Here is an 18428-nt window from a genome sequence, read left to right as displayed (position 1 = left end):
GTTGGGAAGCGTTTGATGAGGAACAGAGTTCCAGAAGTATTGTGTACCGTGGTTGACGTGCCCATGTAGGTGGCACTAAAATCATGCTGAGGGAAGACTGTTTTAGCTTCTGTACTAGGAATGGTAAGAGTGGGAGAGGGGGGGAGGTCCTCTTTACATCCGAAAACGAGTGCTGCACGGACCATTACGACTTAGCAAGGTCATCTACTTACTGCATACTTCATGCTCTGTAATTGATATGTTTCTGGCGTTATAATGTACCTGGAGGACACGGGAAACCAATTTAAGTATTTTGACGGAGCGCTAATATGGATTATTTGGCCTTGAAAGAGTCTTTGACGAAACACGTGTTGGCTGTATTCTCATTTGAAGGATGCTTTTCCATATGGAGCACCTGTGGTTTATATAGGAGATATACAAAAGCCAATGAATTAAAACCTTCTTGATGAACTACGCTGCTGTGCCATACGTTTCTTTACAACTATACAAAGGACTTACCTGATGGACTTTTTGGTGGTGTGCCGTGATACATCATGTTATGACAGTTTTGTGTTGTAATTGTGAAAGAAATACTTTAATTCCAAAGAAGATCGCTTGCAGTTAGAGGTAATTGATATGAAGAGACGGATGAGTATTGTCCCATATTCCCTGAACTGTTAGGTTGAGGAGATGAGCTCTCCAACAGTTGTTTGAGGCATCTGTTGTGATAGTAATCTGAGGCACAGGGTCTACAATGCGCCGCCCTTTCATGAGGTTTGTAATATTCACCAATGTAGACAGAGATAAGTTTGGTGGTCCAACACTAGATCTTCCATTCGACCCTGTGACTGAGACCACTAACGAGAGACACTGTTGAAGAGGACGCATATGAATTCTGGCATGAGGCACTATGACAATACAAGACGCCATCATTCTTAACAGTTTCATAACCGTTCTTACTGTGCATGTTTGGTTCAGTTTAATGTTGCAATTAATGTCTGAAAAGCTTGGACTGTTTTGGTTGGGAAAGGCTATTCCTAGTTGTGTATTGAGGACAGCTCCTACATATGGTTGTTTCTGAAGAGGTTCCAGATGAGATCTGACAGTGTATGGTGAATCCTACAGAGTGTAGGAGATGAATTGTAGTTTAAGTATCTTTTTGACACTGTGGGAATGAATTGGCTTTAATGAGAAAATCGTCCAAATAAGGGAAAACATGAATTTGTTTTCTTCTGAGATGTGCTGCAACCACTCCGAATACTCTGGGAGCAGTTGTGATTCCGAACAGTAATACTTTGAATTGGTAATGTTTTCCTGCTACTAAAAATCTTAGGTATTTGCGGTGTGCATGATGAATGGGAATGCCAAAATAAGCGTCCTTTTGATCTAAGGCTGTCATGAAGTCTCCTGTAATAGAGGAATAACTTCCTGAAGAGTGACTATATGAAAATGTTCTTATAGGATGTAGTGGTTTAAGGGTCTGAGACCTAATATTGGTCTGAGAGCCCCATCTTTTTGGGGGATTAGAAAATGCAGGTAGTAAATTCCTGTTCCTTGGTATTGCAATGGTACTGGTTCCATAGTTCCTTTTAGAAGAAGGGAATGTACTTCTTTGAGAAGAGTTAGATGATCTTGTAAGAGTCTGTGGGCACGAGGGGGTATATTTGGGGGAGTGGAAATGAGCGCCAGACAAAAACTATTTTGGATAATTTGAAGTACCCATTGATCTGTGGTAATCTGTGTCCATTGGGGGTTAAAAAAAAAATTAAAAAAAAAGTTGTAACCATCCCCCTACAGGACTGCTGTGTTTTAATATGGTTTCCTGTAAGTCATTGTTCACTGTTTAGTGACGGATGAGGCACCTCTATATGTAGTTTGTTTTCCTCTTCCTTTATTATGGTTTCCTCTATATGATCCTCTAAAGTAACCTCTGGTGTATTGAGAGGTGGGTTTAGTTTGATTTGTGGACTGTTCGTGAAACGATTACCTATAATCCTCCTCTAAACCCTGCACAACAAAAATTACTCCTATGTGTGCTGGCTTGTAAGGCTGCCATAGCTCTGGCAGTTTGATTGTCCTTATTTAACTTTTCAAGTGTGTTATCCCCTTGTGGACCAAATAAGTGCTCCTTATCAAAGAACATATTTAAAACTGCCTGCTGTACTTTGTTTAAAACCTAAACCTCTGAGCCATGCATGGCGCCTTATGACACTTGTATTAATACTGCGTGCTGCTGTATCAGCAGCATCAAGTGCACATCGAATACAGTTATTGGAGATGGTTTGTCCCTCAATTATAATCTCTACTCCTCTTTTACAATGTTCTTCTGGTAGATATTGTAAAAGTTCCTTCATAGCATCCCAGTGAGCTCTGTCGTATTTGGAAAGTAAAGCCGGAGCATTAGCGATTCACCAATGACTGGCTGCTTGAGCTGCCACTCTTTTCCCTGCAGCATCCAATTTTTTGCTTTACTGATAAGGAGCAGGTGTGTCTCCTGTTGACTGGCTATTAGCTCTATTTCGTACAGTAGATGCCACAATAGAGTTGGGAGGAATTTGTGCTCCTATATAAAGGATCAGTGGGTGCAGCTTTGTACTTTATCAACTCTAGCAGTGATAATCCTTACTCTTTAAATATTTCTTCTGTGTGTCTGATCATTCCTGGAAGCATTGGAAGGAATTGACTTTCCTTATGTGTTTCACCAAGGGTGTAAAATAAAAAAATCTTCCTCTATTGGAAGAGTGTACATATTTGCATTGTGATATGCTGCTGCCCTTGCTATAACCGGCTGGTATGATGTGGAATTCTCAGATGGTGAAGGCCTAGTTGGGTAAAGAGCAGGATTATTTGGTGTAATAGGATCTGGATCATACACATCCCACGGTCCTGTTCATCTAATGTATCTCCTATATCCTGAGACCCACTAGTTGGTGAACTCGGTGGTGTGAACCCTAAATGAGGGGGAGATGTGGGTGGAGTATGTTGTGGAGAAGTAGGTAAAGGTGGAGATTTAAGAGTAAGAAAAGAAGCCTTTTCTTTGGTAGGCTTCTTTGGAGGTGCAGAGGAATCAAAACCTTCTTCAGAAGTTAATTACCTCTTTATAGGTGACAGAGGTAATGTTATAATCCACCCTGTACCTTGCTGAATTTGAAGTCGGCACTGCCTAGTGTCCATAACTTCTAAAATTGGTTCCACCTGTGATGTAGGGGATATTATGGACTGTCCAAAACCAGTGAAAGACTTTTGGTGTTTTTTCAATTCCTAAGGTTTTTTTGGATGGAAAATTTTTGGTGTCGAAATGGTAGCTGTCTCTTTTTCGATGTCGAAGAGGTCAGCACTGAAGCACTGTGTAGTTTTTGTTCTGCTGGTGCCGAAATGGAGGTTCTGGAGGTCGATGCTGAAGATTTCTCTTTGGCTTTTTTCCGTGCCGAGCTGGTATGCAGGGCATCCGAATAGCTTTCTAAGCACTGACCATGGCTGGAAGGCAGTGGTGAACCAGTGACCGCTTTTGTGGTTGTTTTGTCCGATGGGAAAGGGGACTTTTTATTTACAGTGTGTGCGGTTTGCAACGGTTGACTCTCGAAGTCTGACAGCACACCAGAGTCTGAATCCTGAACAAAGAAGATTTCCCCCTTGTTCCAACTCTTCTTGCGCGTCCTTGCCTCCAAAAAGGTCTAGTGTATCCTCTGGCTGTCGAGATGTCATTTCCATTGGATGAGCCCTTCTGTCTCTAAGCGCCTTCTTAGACTGAAAAGAAAGGCACACTTTGCAGGTCTGGTGAAAGACACAAATTAGACGCCTGGTGTTGGTTGGTGTGGAAACTGAGCGGCATCATGGGCAAAATTGAAATGGAGTACTTTCCATCAGGGCTACATTGTTTAAGACCACGTGGAAGAGGTAGGTCAAGGCTCTTTCTGTCCCTGAAAGGCTTGAGAGAACTCGATTCAGAGTGTAGAAAAAGGAACCAAGAGTTGAATATTAAGGAATACGCATTCGTAAACAATACTGATACGATAGAAAAACTGAAAGAATCCCGTTTTAGACTATTTGGAGCCGTCACTCGATCGCGTGACTCGAAAACTTTCTTTGAACAAAAACAAGTTGTACTACTCCGAAATTCGGCACCACAAGGCCCCCAGATCTTGACATGCGGCTTTCCTTCCAGTATCTACTCGCAAGTGCATTGTTACCACTCCTGAACAGAGGGTAGATAGCCCAGGTGCAGAGGAGGCAACACTCCTACTAGTACTAAAAGATGTTGCCAATTTGACACCAGCACTTGGTAGCGGGTGTCTCAGCTATTGCCCCGATACTCTCTGCTTAGACTGTTCTCTTAAAGACTGGAAGAATTTCAGCCCCGATTTTTATTTCAACTACGTGGATATCTAAAATTATAAAACCTGCATTGCCTAAGGATGAAAAAGAGTGAAAGAATGAATGAAGATAGCCCCCAAAATGGAAAGAGAAGCGATTCTTTGAACACTGGTTGAAAATGTGTGGTGGGGAACGGTTAACACAGGAGGCCAATACAATGGTCACATCACCCTTGAAAATAAGAAATAAATAAATAAAAAGCGAAGTGTCCAATCAAAACCATTCATCAAGAGTAGAAGGCTACTAAACCACTAGGCTGCCCATTTAAAGAGGAAAGCAGCCTTTACAATTACACAATTAGCCCAAGCCAAACAGAAGTAAAATAGCACATTTCGAAATCCTTTTACATAGCCACCTATACTAGCCATGAATTGAAAATGTCACTTACCCAGTGTACATCTGTTCGTGGCATCAGTCGCTGAGATTCACATGGTCTGCATAGCTCGCCATCTGGTGTTGGGTCGGAGTGTTACAAGTTGTTTTTCTTCGAAGAAGTGTTTGAGTCACTGGACCGAGTGGCTCCTCCTTCTGTGCTCATTGCGCATGGGCGTCGACTCCATCTTCGATTGCTTTCCCCGCAGAGGGTGAGGTAGGAGTTGTACTATAGTAATAGTGCCCGCGCAATGAAATGTGTAAGTATGTACCTATTAAAGGTTTAAATAATATATATATACAAATGTACAAAATTGAAGGTAACTTCTGAACTGCTACAGGCTTCCGGGGAGGTGGGTGGGCCCATGTGAATCTCAGCGACTGATGCCACGAACAGATGTACACTGGGTAAGTGACCTTTTCAGTTCGATGGCATCTGTCGCTGTAGAAACACATGGTCTGCATAGACTAGTAAGCAGTTATTTCCCCATAAGCGGTGGTTTAGCCTGTAGGAGTAGAAGTTGTCTGAAATAGAGTTCTTAATACAGCTTGACCTACTGCAGCTTGTTGTGCGGATAGCACATCTATACAGTAGTGTTTGGTGAATGTGTGAGGCGTAGACCATGTGGCTGCCTTACATATTTCATGCATTGGGATGTTTCCTAAAAAGGCCATTGAAGCACCTTTTTTCCTTGTTGAATGTGCCCTGGGAGTAATGGGCAGTTGTCTTTTTGCTTTAAGGTAGCAGATTTGGATGCATTTAACAATCCATCTGGCTATACCTTGTTTTGATATTGGGTTACCTGCATGAGGTTTTTGGAATGCAATAAATAGCTGTTTAGTCTTTCTGATGTTCTTTGTTCTGTCAATGTAGTACATTAATGCTCTTTTGACATCTAATGTATGTAGTGCTCTTTCAGCCACAGAATCTGGCTGTGGGAAAAAAAATGGTAGTTCTACCGTTTGATTTAGATGGAACGGTGAAATAACTTTTGGTAAAAATTTTGGATTAGGTCGTAGGACGACCTTATTTTTATGTATTTGTATAAAAGGTTCCTGTGTTGTGAACGCTTGAATTTCACTTACTCTTCTCAGAGATGTAATGGCGATGAGAAAGGCAACTTTCCAGGTTAGGAATTGTATTCCGCAAGAGTGCATGGGTTCGAAAGGTGGGCCCATGAGTCTTGTTAGGACCACGTTTAGGTTCCATGAAGGAACAGGTGGTGTTCTTGGTGGTATAATTCTTTTAAGACCTTCTATGAATGCTTTGATGACTGGTATCCTATACAAGGAAGTTGAATAGGTAGTCTGCAGGTATGCAGATATTGCTGCAAGGTGTATTTTAATAGAAGAGAAGGCTAGCTTTGCTTTTTGTAAATGGAGCAAGTAATTTACTATATGTTTTGGAGTTGCGTCTAGTGGTTGTATCTGATTATGATGGCAGTAACAAACAAATCTTTTCCACTTACTTGCGTAGCAGTGTCTAGTGGATGGCCTTCTGGCCTGCTTTATGACCTCCATACACTCTTGGCTAAGTTGTAAGTGTCCGAATTCTAGGATTTCAGGAGCCAGATTGCTAGATTCAGCGATGCTGGATCTGGGTGTCTGATCTGTTGGTTGTGTTGCGTTAACAGATCTGGTTTGTTCGGCAGTTTGATGTGGGGTACTACAGAAAGATCTAGCAGTGTTGTGTACCAGGGTTGTCTTGCCCACGTTGGTGCTATTAAAATGAGTTTGTTTTGACTCAATTTGTTTACTAGATAAGGGAGGAGAGGGAGAGGAGGAAAAGCGTAAGCAAATATTCCTGACCAGTTCACCCATAGGGCATTGCCTTGGGATTGCTTGTGTGGGTATCTGGACGCGAAGTTTTGGCATTTTGCGTTCTCTTTTGTTGCAAATAAGTCTATTTGAGGTGTTCCCCAGAGTGTGAAGTAGGTGTTCAGAATTTGTGGGTGGATTTCCCATTCGTGGACTTGCTGGTGATCGAGAGAGATTGTCTGCCAGTTGATTCTGGATCCCTGGAATAAACTGTGCTATGAGGCGAATTTGATGGTGGATTGCCCACTTCCATATGTTTTGAGCTAATAAGCTTAACTGCGTTGAATGTGTTCCTCCTTGTTTGTTTAGATAATACATCGTTGTCATGTTGTCTGTTTTGACAAGGATGTATTTGTGGGTTATGATTGGTTGGAAAGCTTTTAGTGCTTGAAAAACTGCTAATAATTCTAGATGATTTATATGGAATGGTTTCTTACCTGTAACTCCAGTTCTCTCGTAGGGGTATTTCCATGATAGTCATAAGCACTGAATAGTTCTGCGCGCCTGCGGGGACCCCGGAGCACTGTTGTGTAGTATATTCTTAAGTGCAATCATCAGCTCCTTGACAAAAAGGTCTGTGAAAAACACTTAAGAATAACAATGCGCAGCCTATGTGAACAGCTACACAAGCCAAAATTGTTAGAAGAAAAAACAGTTGTAGTGTAAATTTCACATTTAAACCTCTATTTATTCTATAAATACATAAATAAATACATTCTCATATTTTATTTACACCTCTCATGAGAATAAAACAATGTAGGGCAGTGTAGCCCATAGGCTGCCATTATACAGAATGAAAATAGAGCTGTGCCTTTAAGAAAGTAAAGTCTTCCTGTTTCCCATCATGCACAGCAAAAGGCAGTTGCCTCAGTTCTTTTTTGGAGGCTATTAACCTGACATGAAGAAAAACAAAACATTTGTTGGAGTACCAACCTCCATAATATTCATATTCTGTGTCAACTCCACCGGGGAGGAGGGAGGGTTGCTTATGACTATCATGGAAATACCCCTACGAGAGAACTGGAGTTACAGGTAAGAAACCATTCCTTCTCTCGTAGGGGATTTCCATGTATAGTCATAAGCACTGAATAGAGTAGCAAGCCCATCCCCATAACCGCGGTGGAGTAGATATAAGAATACTGAGATAAAACATGAATCATGCAAACAAATTCTTGAGCAAAGCCTGTCCAACCTGAGCATCTGCCCTAGCGTCTGTATCAAGGCAGTAATGCTTAGTAAAGGTATGGACCGACCTCCAAGTGGCAGCCTTGCATATTTCTGCCAAAGGGACATTTCTCATCAAGGCTACAGTAGCTGCTTTCCCTCTGGTAGAGTGGGCTTTTGGCCTACCACCAAGGGATTTGTTTGCTAACTGATAACATAACATTATACATGAAACAATCCACCTGGATAAAGATTGTTTAGATGTGCCCAAACCTGTTCTGATTGGGCCATAGTTAATAAAAAGCTGTTGTGATTTTCGTAAGCTTTTTGTCCTGTCCAAGTAAAATTTCAATACTCTCTTTACATCCAGAGAGTGCAGAGTTCTCTCAGCAGGAGTAGCTGGATTCTGAAAGAAAGTCGGTAATGAAATTGTTTGGTTCACATGGAAGTCGGAGACTACCTTAGGTAGAAATTTTGGATGAGTTCTCATTACCACTTTTGTAGAATGAAAAACCGTGTAGGGTTCCTGCGCGCAAAGGGCCTGGATTTCGCTGACCCTACGCGCTGAAGTGATTGCCACTAGAAAAGCAGCTTTCCATGTGAGATGCTGCAGCGATGCCTTGTGTATCGGCTCGAATGGCGTCAGCATCAGACGTGATAAGACAACGTTCAGTTCCCATGGAGGAGAAGGCTTTCTAATGGGAGGAAAAACCTTCTTTAAACCTTCTAGGAAATCCTTAATAATCGGCATCCGAAAAAAGGACGTTTGTGAAGGACTCTTTCTGTATGCCGTTATCGCCGCCAAGTGAACTTTTATTGACGACAGTTGTAAGCCCGATTTTGCCAAACTTAACAGGTATGGCAGGATAGATTGTTCTCCACAGGAAACCGGGTCAATGTTGTTGTGTAAACACCAAATGCAGAATCTCTTCCACTTGCTTGCATAGGCTGATCGTGTGGAAGGGCGTTTCGCTTCCTTCAGAATTTCCATACAGTCCTGAGGTAGGTTCAAGTGTCCATATTGCACTAGCTCAGGAGCCATGCTGCCAAACTCAACGATGAGGGGTTGGGATGAGATATCTGCCCTCTGAACTTCGTGAGAAGGTCCGGACGATATGGTAGCCTGATGTGTGGTTTGAGTGACCGGTGAAGAAGGTCTGGGAACCACCACTGGCGTGGCCACTCCGGAGCAATTAGGATCATTTTGGTCTGAGCATTGGACAGCTTCTGGAGGACCGCCGGAATCAGGGGAAGCGGTGGAAAGGCGTAAAGAAATGCTCCTGACCAGCTTATCCACAGGGCATTCCCCAGTGTCCCTGGATGGTAATATCTGGAGGCGAAGTTTTGGCATTTTTTGTTTTCTGGGGTTGCGAATAAGTCTGTAGAGGGGGTACCCCAGAGTGCGAAAATGGAATGAACGACGTCGTCGTGTAGTACCCATTCGTGGTTCTCGTTCATTACCCGACTGAGGGCATCCGCTTGAACATTCTGGATGCCGGGCAGGTGAGTTGCCACTAGCGACAGGTTCCTGGCTAGAAGCCAATGCCAGATTGTCTGAGCCTCTCTGGATAAAACTCTGGACCTGGTGCCTCCTTGTTTGTTCACGTAGTACATAGTGGCCACGTTGTCTGTCTGAAGAAGGAGAGTTTCCGTTCTCAGAGAGGGAAGGAAGGCTTTGAGCGCAAGGTGGACTGCGCGAAGTTCCAGCAGGTTGATGTGATAGAGACTCTCTCTCTGTGACCACTCGCCTTGGACTCGAAGATGTTCCATGTGCGCCCCCCATCCGAGCAGTGACGCATCTGTTACGATGGTTTGAGATGGAGGCCGTTGTTGGAACGGAATCCCCACCAAGAGATTGCTGGGTAAGCACCACCACTTCAGGGATTGTAGGGTGTGAGGAGAAAGAAGGACTTTGTTCTCCCAATCGTCCCTCAGTTGACACCACTGATCCTCTAGATTTTCCTGCAATGGTCTCATATGGAGGCGAGCATTGGGAACCAGATGGATACAAGACGCCATCGAGCCCAGTAGAGAAGCTATTATTCTTGCAGTGGCTTGAGGTCTTTCCTGCAGTTGTTTGCATTTTTGGAGAATCGATAACCGTCGTTCCTCCGAAGGAAACACCTTTCCTAGCCTGGTATCTACAATGGCCCCTAAGTAATGCAACCTCTGAACAGGTGTTGCTGTAGATTTCAGAAGATTGACTTGAAGACCAAGTTTTTGTAGCAGTTGTAGAGTCCATTCGAAATGGTGCTGTGCCTCGAGACAGCTGGAGGCCTTTATGAGCCAATCGTCTAAATAGGGGTAGACGAATATTCGCTGTTTCCTCAAGTGGGCGGCTACTACCGCCATGCATTTGGAAAAAGTTCTTGGCGCTGATTTTAGGCCGAAAGGTAGAACTGCAAATTGGTAATGGCGTTTTCCGACGGTGAACCTTAGGAATTTTCGGTGTTTCTTGGTTACTGGGATATGAAAGTAAGCGTCGCAAAGATCTATCGCACATAGCCAGCCGCCCTGACGTAGATGTGGGTAAATTTGGTGTAAGGCTAACATCCTGAATTTTTCTTTGCGAATCCATTTGTTTGCTGTCCTCAGATCTAAGATGGGACGAAACTCTTGTTTGTCTTTTTTCGGTACAAGGAAATATCTCGAATAAATCCCCTTCCCTTGTTGGCTGATGGGAACGGGTTCTATGGCTCTTTTCTGCAATAGGATATTGACCTCTAACTGCAGAGCTTCGAGATGGTGGTTGGCTGTTTTGGGTGGAACAGATGGTGGAGAACTGGTGAATCTGAGAGCGTAACCATGTCTCACAATATTCAATACCCAGGCGTCTGTTGTGATGCGTTGCCACTCGTCCAGATGATTTGCGATACTTCCCCCTACCGGAGTGGGTAACGGAGGAGGGGGAAGCAAAGATTCAGGGCTTAGACGTGGGAGCTTGTCGAGGTGTCTGGGTCTGAGGTGTTGAACGACCCCTTGTCGACCTTCTGGAGAAGCCCCTCTGATGCTGCTGCTGTTGCTGAGGGCGTGAAGACGTCCAATGTGGAGCCTGATACCTGTGGGTGAACAGTCTTCTTTGATATGGGCGGAATCCTTTTCGCTGTTCCTTAGGTCGCTCCATGCCTACCGCTTTCAGGGTATCCAGCTCCGACTTCATTCTGGCCATCTCATCATCGGCATGAGAGCCGAACAAAGTGGAGCCTGAGAAAGGCAGGTTCTGTATCCTCTGCTGTGCTTCGGGTTTAAGCGATGTAAGCCGCAGCCATGCATGTCTCCTGAGCGCTATACCATGAGCATAGTTATGTGCGGATAGTGTTGAAGAATCCGCCGCAGCACTTATAATCTGGTTAGAAACCATAGCTCCCTCGCTCACGACCTCTAGGAAATCTTCCCTTTTGTCCCTAGGGAGATGCTCCGCGAACTGCAGTATAGAGTCCCAGAGGGATCGATCATATCTCCCTAATAAAGCAGTGGCACTGGCTGCTTTCATGGTGATGGATGCCGTCTAGCATACTTTTCTTCCTGCAGCATCGATCTTTCTGCTCTCTGGCTGGGGGAGCAGAGGAAGACGGTGACGTCGAATGCGATTTCTTCGCTGCCACTATAACTACCGAGTCTGGTACTGGGTCCGACCTCAAGAATAGAGGATCTTGCTCTGGTGGACGGTACTTTTTAATGAGTCTGGAAGGAGCAGACTTTGTTGTAGCCGGCGTGAGAAAAATGTCCATTGCTGGCTCAATAAGACCCGGAACCAGTGGAAGTAAAGGTCGTGAAGATGTCCTTTGATGCAAGGTCTCAAAGATCACTGATGTCGATGGGGCCGGAGCTGCTAGCGGGATATTCAGCTTGGTTGCCCCTCTTACTAAGACCTCCTGAAAAGTGTTGACATCATCTATGGGAGACACTCTTGGGGATGGTGAGTCCGATAAGGTTGGAGAGTAGTCTCGTGTGGACGATGAAGAATGTCCATGATGTGATTCCTGACGACGGTGCCTAGAGGTAGATGTACGCCTCGAGGAATAACCAGAACGCCCTGCAGATCGCGTTGGAGTCCTCGGAACAGGTTCTGGAGGAGGCGCCGGAAGAGGAGCCGTAGGTGTTACCGGCGTCTGTGGTAACGGCGACTGCCTTTGCGAGAGCTGTGGCGATGCTGGAAGTAGGATAAGCGAGGCCGAGGATTCCGAGGTTGTATAAACCCTTCTAGGCCTCTTAGATGGTCTTCTCGACGTCGAAGCACTCCTCGACGTCGAACTGCGGTGACGGCGAGTGCCTCTAGACGTCGACTCGTCTCGCCGCTGAGAATCTCTCGACGACGAACCTCGACGTCGGTGCAGTGACGGTGAACGCCTCCGACGGCGAACTCTCTCTCGACGGCGATCTCCCTCGCCGTGTCGACGGCGAGCCCGACTCGGATCTCCTTGACGTTGACTGTGTTCGCCGTGTCGACGGCGACCCAGATCCTCTCGACGTCGGGTGTCTTCGCCGCCTCGACGGCGAAATAGCTGTCGACGGCGAACGATGCCTTTTTCTCGCCGGCGAAGCACTCCTCGACGGCGAACATGTTGGCGCCGTTCCCTGCTTCGACGTCGACGCTCTCGACGTCGTCGGAGATCTATGTCGTTTTTCAGCAGGCCTGGAAGGAGTCATGGAGGAAACAGGTTGAGCCCTGGTAGAAGTCTGATCTTCTCCTCGCTCTGTAGTGGAATGGCCACTTTTTCTCCTGTCCTCTCTCGCCTGAAGTCGGATCTTCTCTCTATCACGAAGGGTTCTTCTAGAGAAGGTTTTACAAATGTCACACGACTCCGGTTTGTGGCTGGATGGAAGACAAATTATACAGACCCTATGTGGATCTGTTTTAGCCTTCTTTCTTCCACAAGAAGGACATTTATCAAAAAGTGAAGGCATTTCTAACTAGAAAAAACCTCCAAATTCTGTCAGAATTTGACAGAAATCAGTAGAAAATGATCACTCAAAGGTAAAAACGTCGAGTGAAAATGAAATTCAGAAGATATTTCAATGAATTTCTGTCACAAAAGCTTTTGTGAGGTAGAGCTCAATGCTTCAGGGTCCTGTCATCAGGAGCCGGAAAAAAGAACTGAGGCAACTGCCTTTTGCTGTGCATGATGGGAAACAGGAAGACTTTACTTTCTTAAAGGCACAGCTCTATTTTCATTCTGTATAATGGCAGCCTATGGGCTACACTGCCCTACATTTTTTTATTCTCATGAGGTGTAAATAAAATATGAGAATGTATTTATTTATGTATTTATAGAATAAATAGAGGTTTAAATGTGAAATTTACACTACAACTGTTTTTTCTTCTAACAATTTTGGCTTGTGTAGCTGTTCACATAGGCTGCGCATTGTTATTCTTAAGTGTTTTTCACAGACCTTTTTGTCAAGGAGCTGATGATTGCACTTAAGAATATACTACACAACAGTGCTCCGGGGTCCCCGCAGGCGCGCGGAACTATTCAGTGCTTATGACTATACATGGAAATCCCCTACGAGAGAAGCAGTTTTGTTTGATGTATGTTCCATTGTCCTCTTATGTTGTGTTGATTGAGATGTGCTCCCCACCCTGTCATGGAAGCATCTGTTATTACGTACTGTGGCACTGGGTCTTGGAAAGGCCGCCCTTTGTTTAAATTTATACTGTTCCACCATAGAAGCGAGAGGTAAGTTTGGCGGTCTATTAACACCAGATCTAGAAGGTGACCCTGTGCTTGAGACCACTGTGAGGCTAGGCACTGTTGTAAGGGCCTCATGTGCAGTCTTGCGTTTGGGACAATGGCTATGCATGAGGACATCATGCCTAGGAGCTGTAGTATTGTTCTTGCTTGTATGGTTTGATTTGGAGACATGTGTTGAATGACTCTGTTGAAATTGTGAATTCTTTGTGGAGTTGGCGTTGCTACTCCTTTTGTCGTGTCTATTATGGCTCCTAGATATTGCTGTACTTTGCTTGGCTGAACGTTGGATTTTGCAAAGTTGACGGTGAACCCTAGTTTGTAGAGGGTTTGTATGACTTGATTTGTGTGGTTTGAGCATTGTGTGAGCGAACTGGTTTTGATTAGCCAGTCGTCTAGATACGGGAATACATGTATTTGCTGCCTTCTGATGTGTGCAGCGACTACTGCTAGGCATTTTGTGAATACCCTTGGAGCGGTTGTTAAACCGAAAGGCAATACTTTGAATTGGTAATGTATTCCTTTGAATACAAACCTTAGATATTTTCTGTGTGATTGATGTATTGGTATATGGAAATATGCGTCTTTGAGGTCTAGGGTTGTCATGTAGTTGTGTTTTTTGAGCAATGGTAACACTTCTTGTAGTGTGACCATGTGAAAGTGGTCTGATTTGATGAATGTGTTTACTACTCTGAGGTCTAGAATTGGTCTCAGTGTTTTGTCCTTTTTTGGTATCAAGAAGTACAGTGAATAAACTCCTGTGTTTATTTGTGTGCTTGGTACTAATTCTATTGCATTTTTTTGCAGTAGTGCTTGAACTTCTATCTCTAGAAGCTGTGAATGGTGTTTTGATAAATTTTGTGATTTTGGTGGTATGTCTGGAGGGAATTGCAGGAATTCTATGCAATAACCATGTTGGATAATTGCTAGAACCCATGTGTCTGTAGTTATTTCCTCCCATGCTTCGTAATATTGACCTATCCTTCCCCCCACTGGTGTTGTGTGGGGGGGGGGGGTGAGTGACGTGTGAGTCACTGCTTGTTGGTAGTGGTTTTGGGGCTTTGAAATCTTCCTCTATTCCTAGGGAATTGCCCTCCTCTATACTGGCCCCGAAAACCTCCCCTGTACTGTCCATGGTAGGTGGACGGTGCGGACTGTGAGGTACTGGCTTGTGTGGCCTGACCCCGAAACCCTCCTCTAAAAGGTGTTTTGCGGAAGGTGGTATAAGATCCTCTGCTCTGCGGGGAGTAGAGTGCGCCCATGGCCTTGGCAGTGTCAGTGTCCTTTTTGAGCTTTTCTATGGCTGTGTCGACCTCCGGACCGAACAGAAGTTTTTCGTTTACTGGCATGTTAAGTACTGCCTGCTGAATTTCTGGCTTGAATCCAGACGTTCTGAGCCATGCGTGCCTACGGATGGTAACCAACGTATTAATGGTCCTTGCGGCTGTGTCTGCTGCATCCATAGAGGAGCGTATTTGATTGTTGGAAATGTTTTGACCCTCTTCAACAACCTGTTTTGCTCTTTTTTGTAGATCTTTTGGGAGATGTTCAATGAGATGCTGCATCTCATCCCAGTGGGCTCTGTCGTATCGCGCTAGCAGCGCTTGTGAGTTTGCGATGCGCCACTGGTTTGCTGCATGGACAGCGACCGTCTTCCCGGCTGCATCGAACTTTCTGCTTTCTTTATCTGGGGGAGGTGCATCCCCAGAAGTGTGTGAATTTGCCCGTTTTCTGGCAGCCCCTACCACCACAGAATCTGGTGGCAGCTGAGAGGTGATGAATACAGGGTCCGTAGGAGGCGCCTTATACTTTTTGTCCACTCTAGGCGTTACTGCCCTACTTTTAACTGGCTCCTTGAAGATCTCCTTTGCATGGCGTAGCATGCCTGGGAGCATAGGCAGGCTTTGGTAGGAGCTGTGGGTGGAGGAGAGGGTGTTAAATAAAAAGTCATCCTCTACTTGTTCAGAGTGTAGTTCCACATTATGGAACTGAGCTGCTCTAGCCACCACTTGTGAATAGGCTGTGCTGTCCTCAGGTGGTGATGGCCTAGTTGGGTATGTGTCTGGGCTGTTATCAGACACTGGTGCATCGTACAAGTCCCACGCGTCATGATCTTGGTCGTCGTGGCTCATGGCGGTGTGAGCTGGCGAATGTGACGGGGTGTAAGTTGGCGAAGCCGGAGTTACAGGTGGAGGCGAGGGAGGAGGTGTTACCGTCTTTGCTGTTTGTTGCTGAGGAGCCTCTCGTGCTACAAACTGAAGGGTTCTCTTTCTTTTGACAGGTGGAAGGGTACTGATCTTCCCTGTACCCTGCTGAATAAAGATACGCTTTTGCGTGTGATCCACTTCAGTGGATTGCAGTTCCTGTTCGAATCTGTGTCTTTTCATTTGTGAAGACATAGAAAGTTCTTCAGTATAGGAGCCTGAAACTGGGTCTGTTGGTGCTTTTTTCGGCTCCGAAAACCCTGTTGTTTGTTTTTTCGGCTCCGAGGTAACCTTCCTCTTCTTTTGTGCCGAAAAATCTTGGCCTCTATGGTCTTCGGCGCCACTGTCTCGGCGTCGATCCGTGTCGACACCGAACTCTCGGTGTCGATGCTTCTCTTTAGCACTCTCTCGGTCCCGAGGAGGCTGCGTGCCGGTGTCTCGACCGGAGTCGGACGATCTCGACACTGAATGGGCCTTTTTCGGTGCCGATTGTTGGTCACCGTGAAGTTGGGTTGAGCCATGGCCGGTTGGCAGTGGCGTCCCCTGGGCCTTTTTGCCTTTTTTAATTTCTGATCTCGACGTCTTACTCACAGTTTTTGTATTGTCGAGTTCGTTGGAGTCTGAATCCTGGATGGAAAAGGATTCCTCCTGTTCCTCTTCTGTCTCGAACTGTCGATGCTCCTTTGGCGTGGACGCCATCTGCAGTCTTCTCGCTCGACGGTCGCGCAGAGTTTTTCGGGACCGGAACGCCCGACAGGCCTCACAGGATTCTTCGCTGTGCTCGGGTGACAGGCACAGGTTACAGACCGAGTGTTGGTCCGTATAGGGATATTTGTTGTGGCATTCAGGGCAGAATCGAAACGGGGTCCGTTCCATCGGCGTTGTTCTCCACGCGGTCGGGCCGACTAGGCCCCGACGGTGTGCCGAAATCTACCCCGAAGGGCACCGAAGCGCTTCGATGTTCAATGCGTTGTCGTATGTGTTTATCTCGAACCGGATCGCAACGATACCGTCGAAAATCTTCCGTTTTCAGCTATCTTCCCGTTCCGAAACTCGGAGCGACAGGAACACGTCCGAACCCGATGGCGGAAAGAAAACAATCGAAGATGGAGTCGACGCCCATGCGCAATGAGCACAGAAGGAGGAGCCACTCGGTCCAGTGACTCGAAAACACTTCTTCGAAGAAAAACAACTTGTAACACTCCGACCCAACACCAGATGGCGAGCTATGCAGACCATGTGTATCTACAGCGACAGATGCCATCGAACTTATAAGTTACGTTATAAAAACTTTAATTCGCAAATGTAGTAATAGTGATAAACATGCAAACACATACCTCTCACATTCAGTCCATTGTCACAAGCAAACTGTGCAAAAGGAGACATGTAATTGGGGTCATAGGCCAACTCGTGTGCTTGTTCTGCAATGCTTCGTGCTGTCTGCTGTATACTCTCATAGTTTGTTTTCTAAAGTGAAAGAAAGGAAAAACAAATTATTCTGATACATAATTATATCAACTGATGCAGCTCCTAACATTGAAACAAATTAGAGGTCAACCCTGGGTTTGCATTAGGTACACAAAGGACAATACTTGGACAGCAAAATGGAATACTGCAATTAAAAGGGCCTTCTTTCCTACCAGTTGAACGTAAAGCCTTGACGTGCAGGTTTTACATTCAGATCTGCAATATGGTTGTATGTCAGGATACGTAGGTCAGAAATATCGACCTACAAAAATATTCTATCAAAAACATTGATTACACTGTCAAGGTAAGTATATATTTACTATTAACTCCACATCTACTTACTTTGGTAAGCAAATAGTGGTAGTCTGTGTACTAGATACTGCATTTTTCCATGCAATACAGTGACTTGTCCCCCACCCCTGTGCCACAGAAGAGGGAAACAAAAACACTATTAAGCGGTAATTCCAGCTGTGTCGAAGAGATACATCTCTGGCAGTCTGCAATACAGTGAATGCACTATACAGATACCGTCTGCCACCACACCCTACGCTCACGCCTCGGCAATGCTGGAATCCGCGAATGAGCCCTGGACTGGGTCACCTCCTTTCCCATCAGCAGAACCCAGAGAGTCCACCTTCCCACGTTTCGCTCGGAAGCCACCAAAATCGTCTGCGATGTACCCCAGGGTTCAGACCTCAGCCCAACCCTCTTCAACGCCTACATGACCCCGCTCGCTAACAACGCCTGATCCCCCCAAACTCAACATCATCTCATACGCAGATGACACCCAGCTGATCATCTCCTTCACCGATGACTCTGCCAAGACCTACCTCCACGAAGGAATAAGGCCATCGCCGAAAGGATGAAGAGCAGCTGCCTCAAACTCAATTCCGACAAGAAGGAAGTCCTCATTCTGCTTCACCCCCCTCCGCATGGGATGACTCCTGGTGGCCTGCCCATCTCGGAACCGCTCCGACTCCCACAGACCACGCACGCAACCTAGGATTCATCTTGGACCCCTCACCATCCATGACCCAGCAAGTCAACGCCATCTCCTCCTCCTGCTGCTTCAACACCCTCTGCATGCTCCGAAAGATCTACAAATGGATACCCACCGAAACCAGAAGAACAGTCACCCAAGCCCTCGTAAACAGCAAACTGGACTACAGCAATGCCCTTTAAGCAGGAACCACAGCCAAACTCCATAAGAGGCTGCAATGCATCCAGAACTCCTCATCCTGGACATCTCCGGCCACTGCCACATCAGACCACCTGAAAAACCTGCACTGGCTCCCAGAGACAAGAGAATGACCTTCAAACTTCTCACCCACGCTCAGAAAGCACTGCACAACACCAG

The 18428-nt window shown here is 45.6% G+C and overlaps 1 protein-coding gene across 1 annotated transcript in view; it reads right to left on the bottom strand.

Moving 5' to 3' along the window:
• PPTC7 (protein phosphatase targeting COQ7) overlaps positions 1 to 18428 on the bottom strand; it is a 119458-nt gene that overhangs the window by 32534 nt on the left and 68496 nt on the right. Inside the window, exon 5 of the mRNA XM_069214871.1 lies at positions 16942 to 17071. Within this exon, the coding sequence (XP_069070972.1) occupies positions 16942 to 17071 (130 nt within the window). The remainder of the gene's footprint in view (positions 1 to 16941; positions 17072 to 18428) is intronic.

The sequence above is a fragment of the Pleurodeles waltl genome, chromosome 11 (genome assembly GCF_031143425.1).
Source record: "Pleurodeles waltl isolate 20211129_DDA chromosome 11, aPleWal1.hap1.20221129, whole genome shotgun sequence".
Classification (NCBI taxonomy): Eukaryota; Metazoa; Chordata; class Amphibia; order Caudata; family Salamandridae; genus Pleurodeles; species Pleurodeles waltl.
The sequence above is the reverse complement of the archived record's forward strand: the minus strand, read 5'-3'. Positions and strand labels throughout refer to the sequence as shown.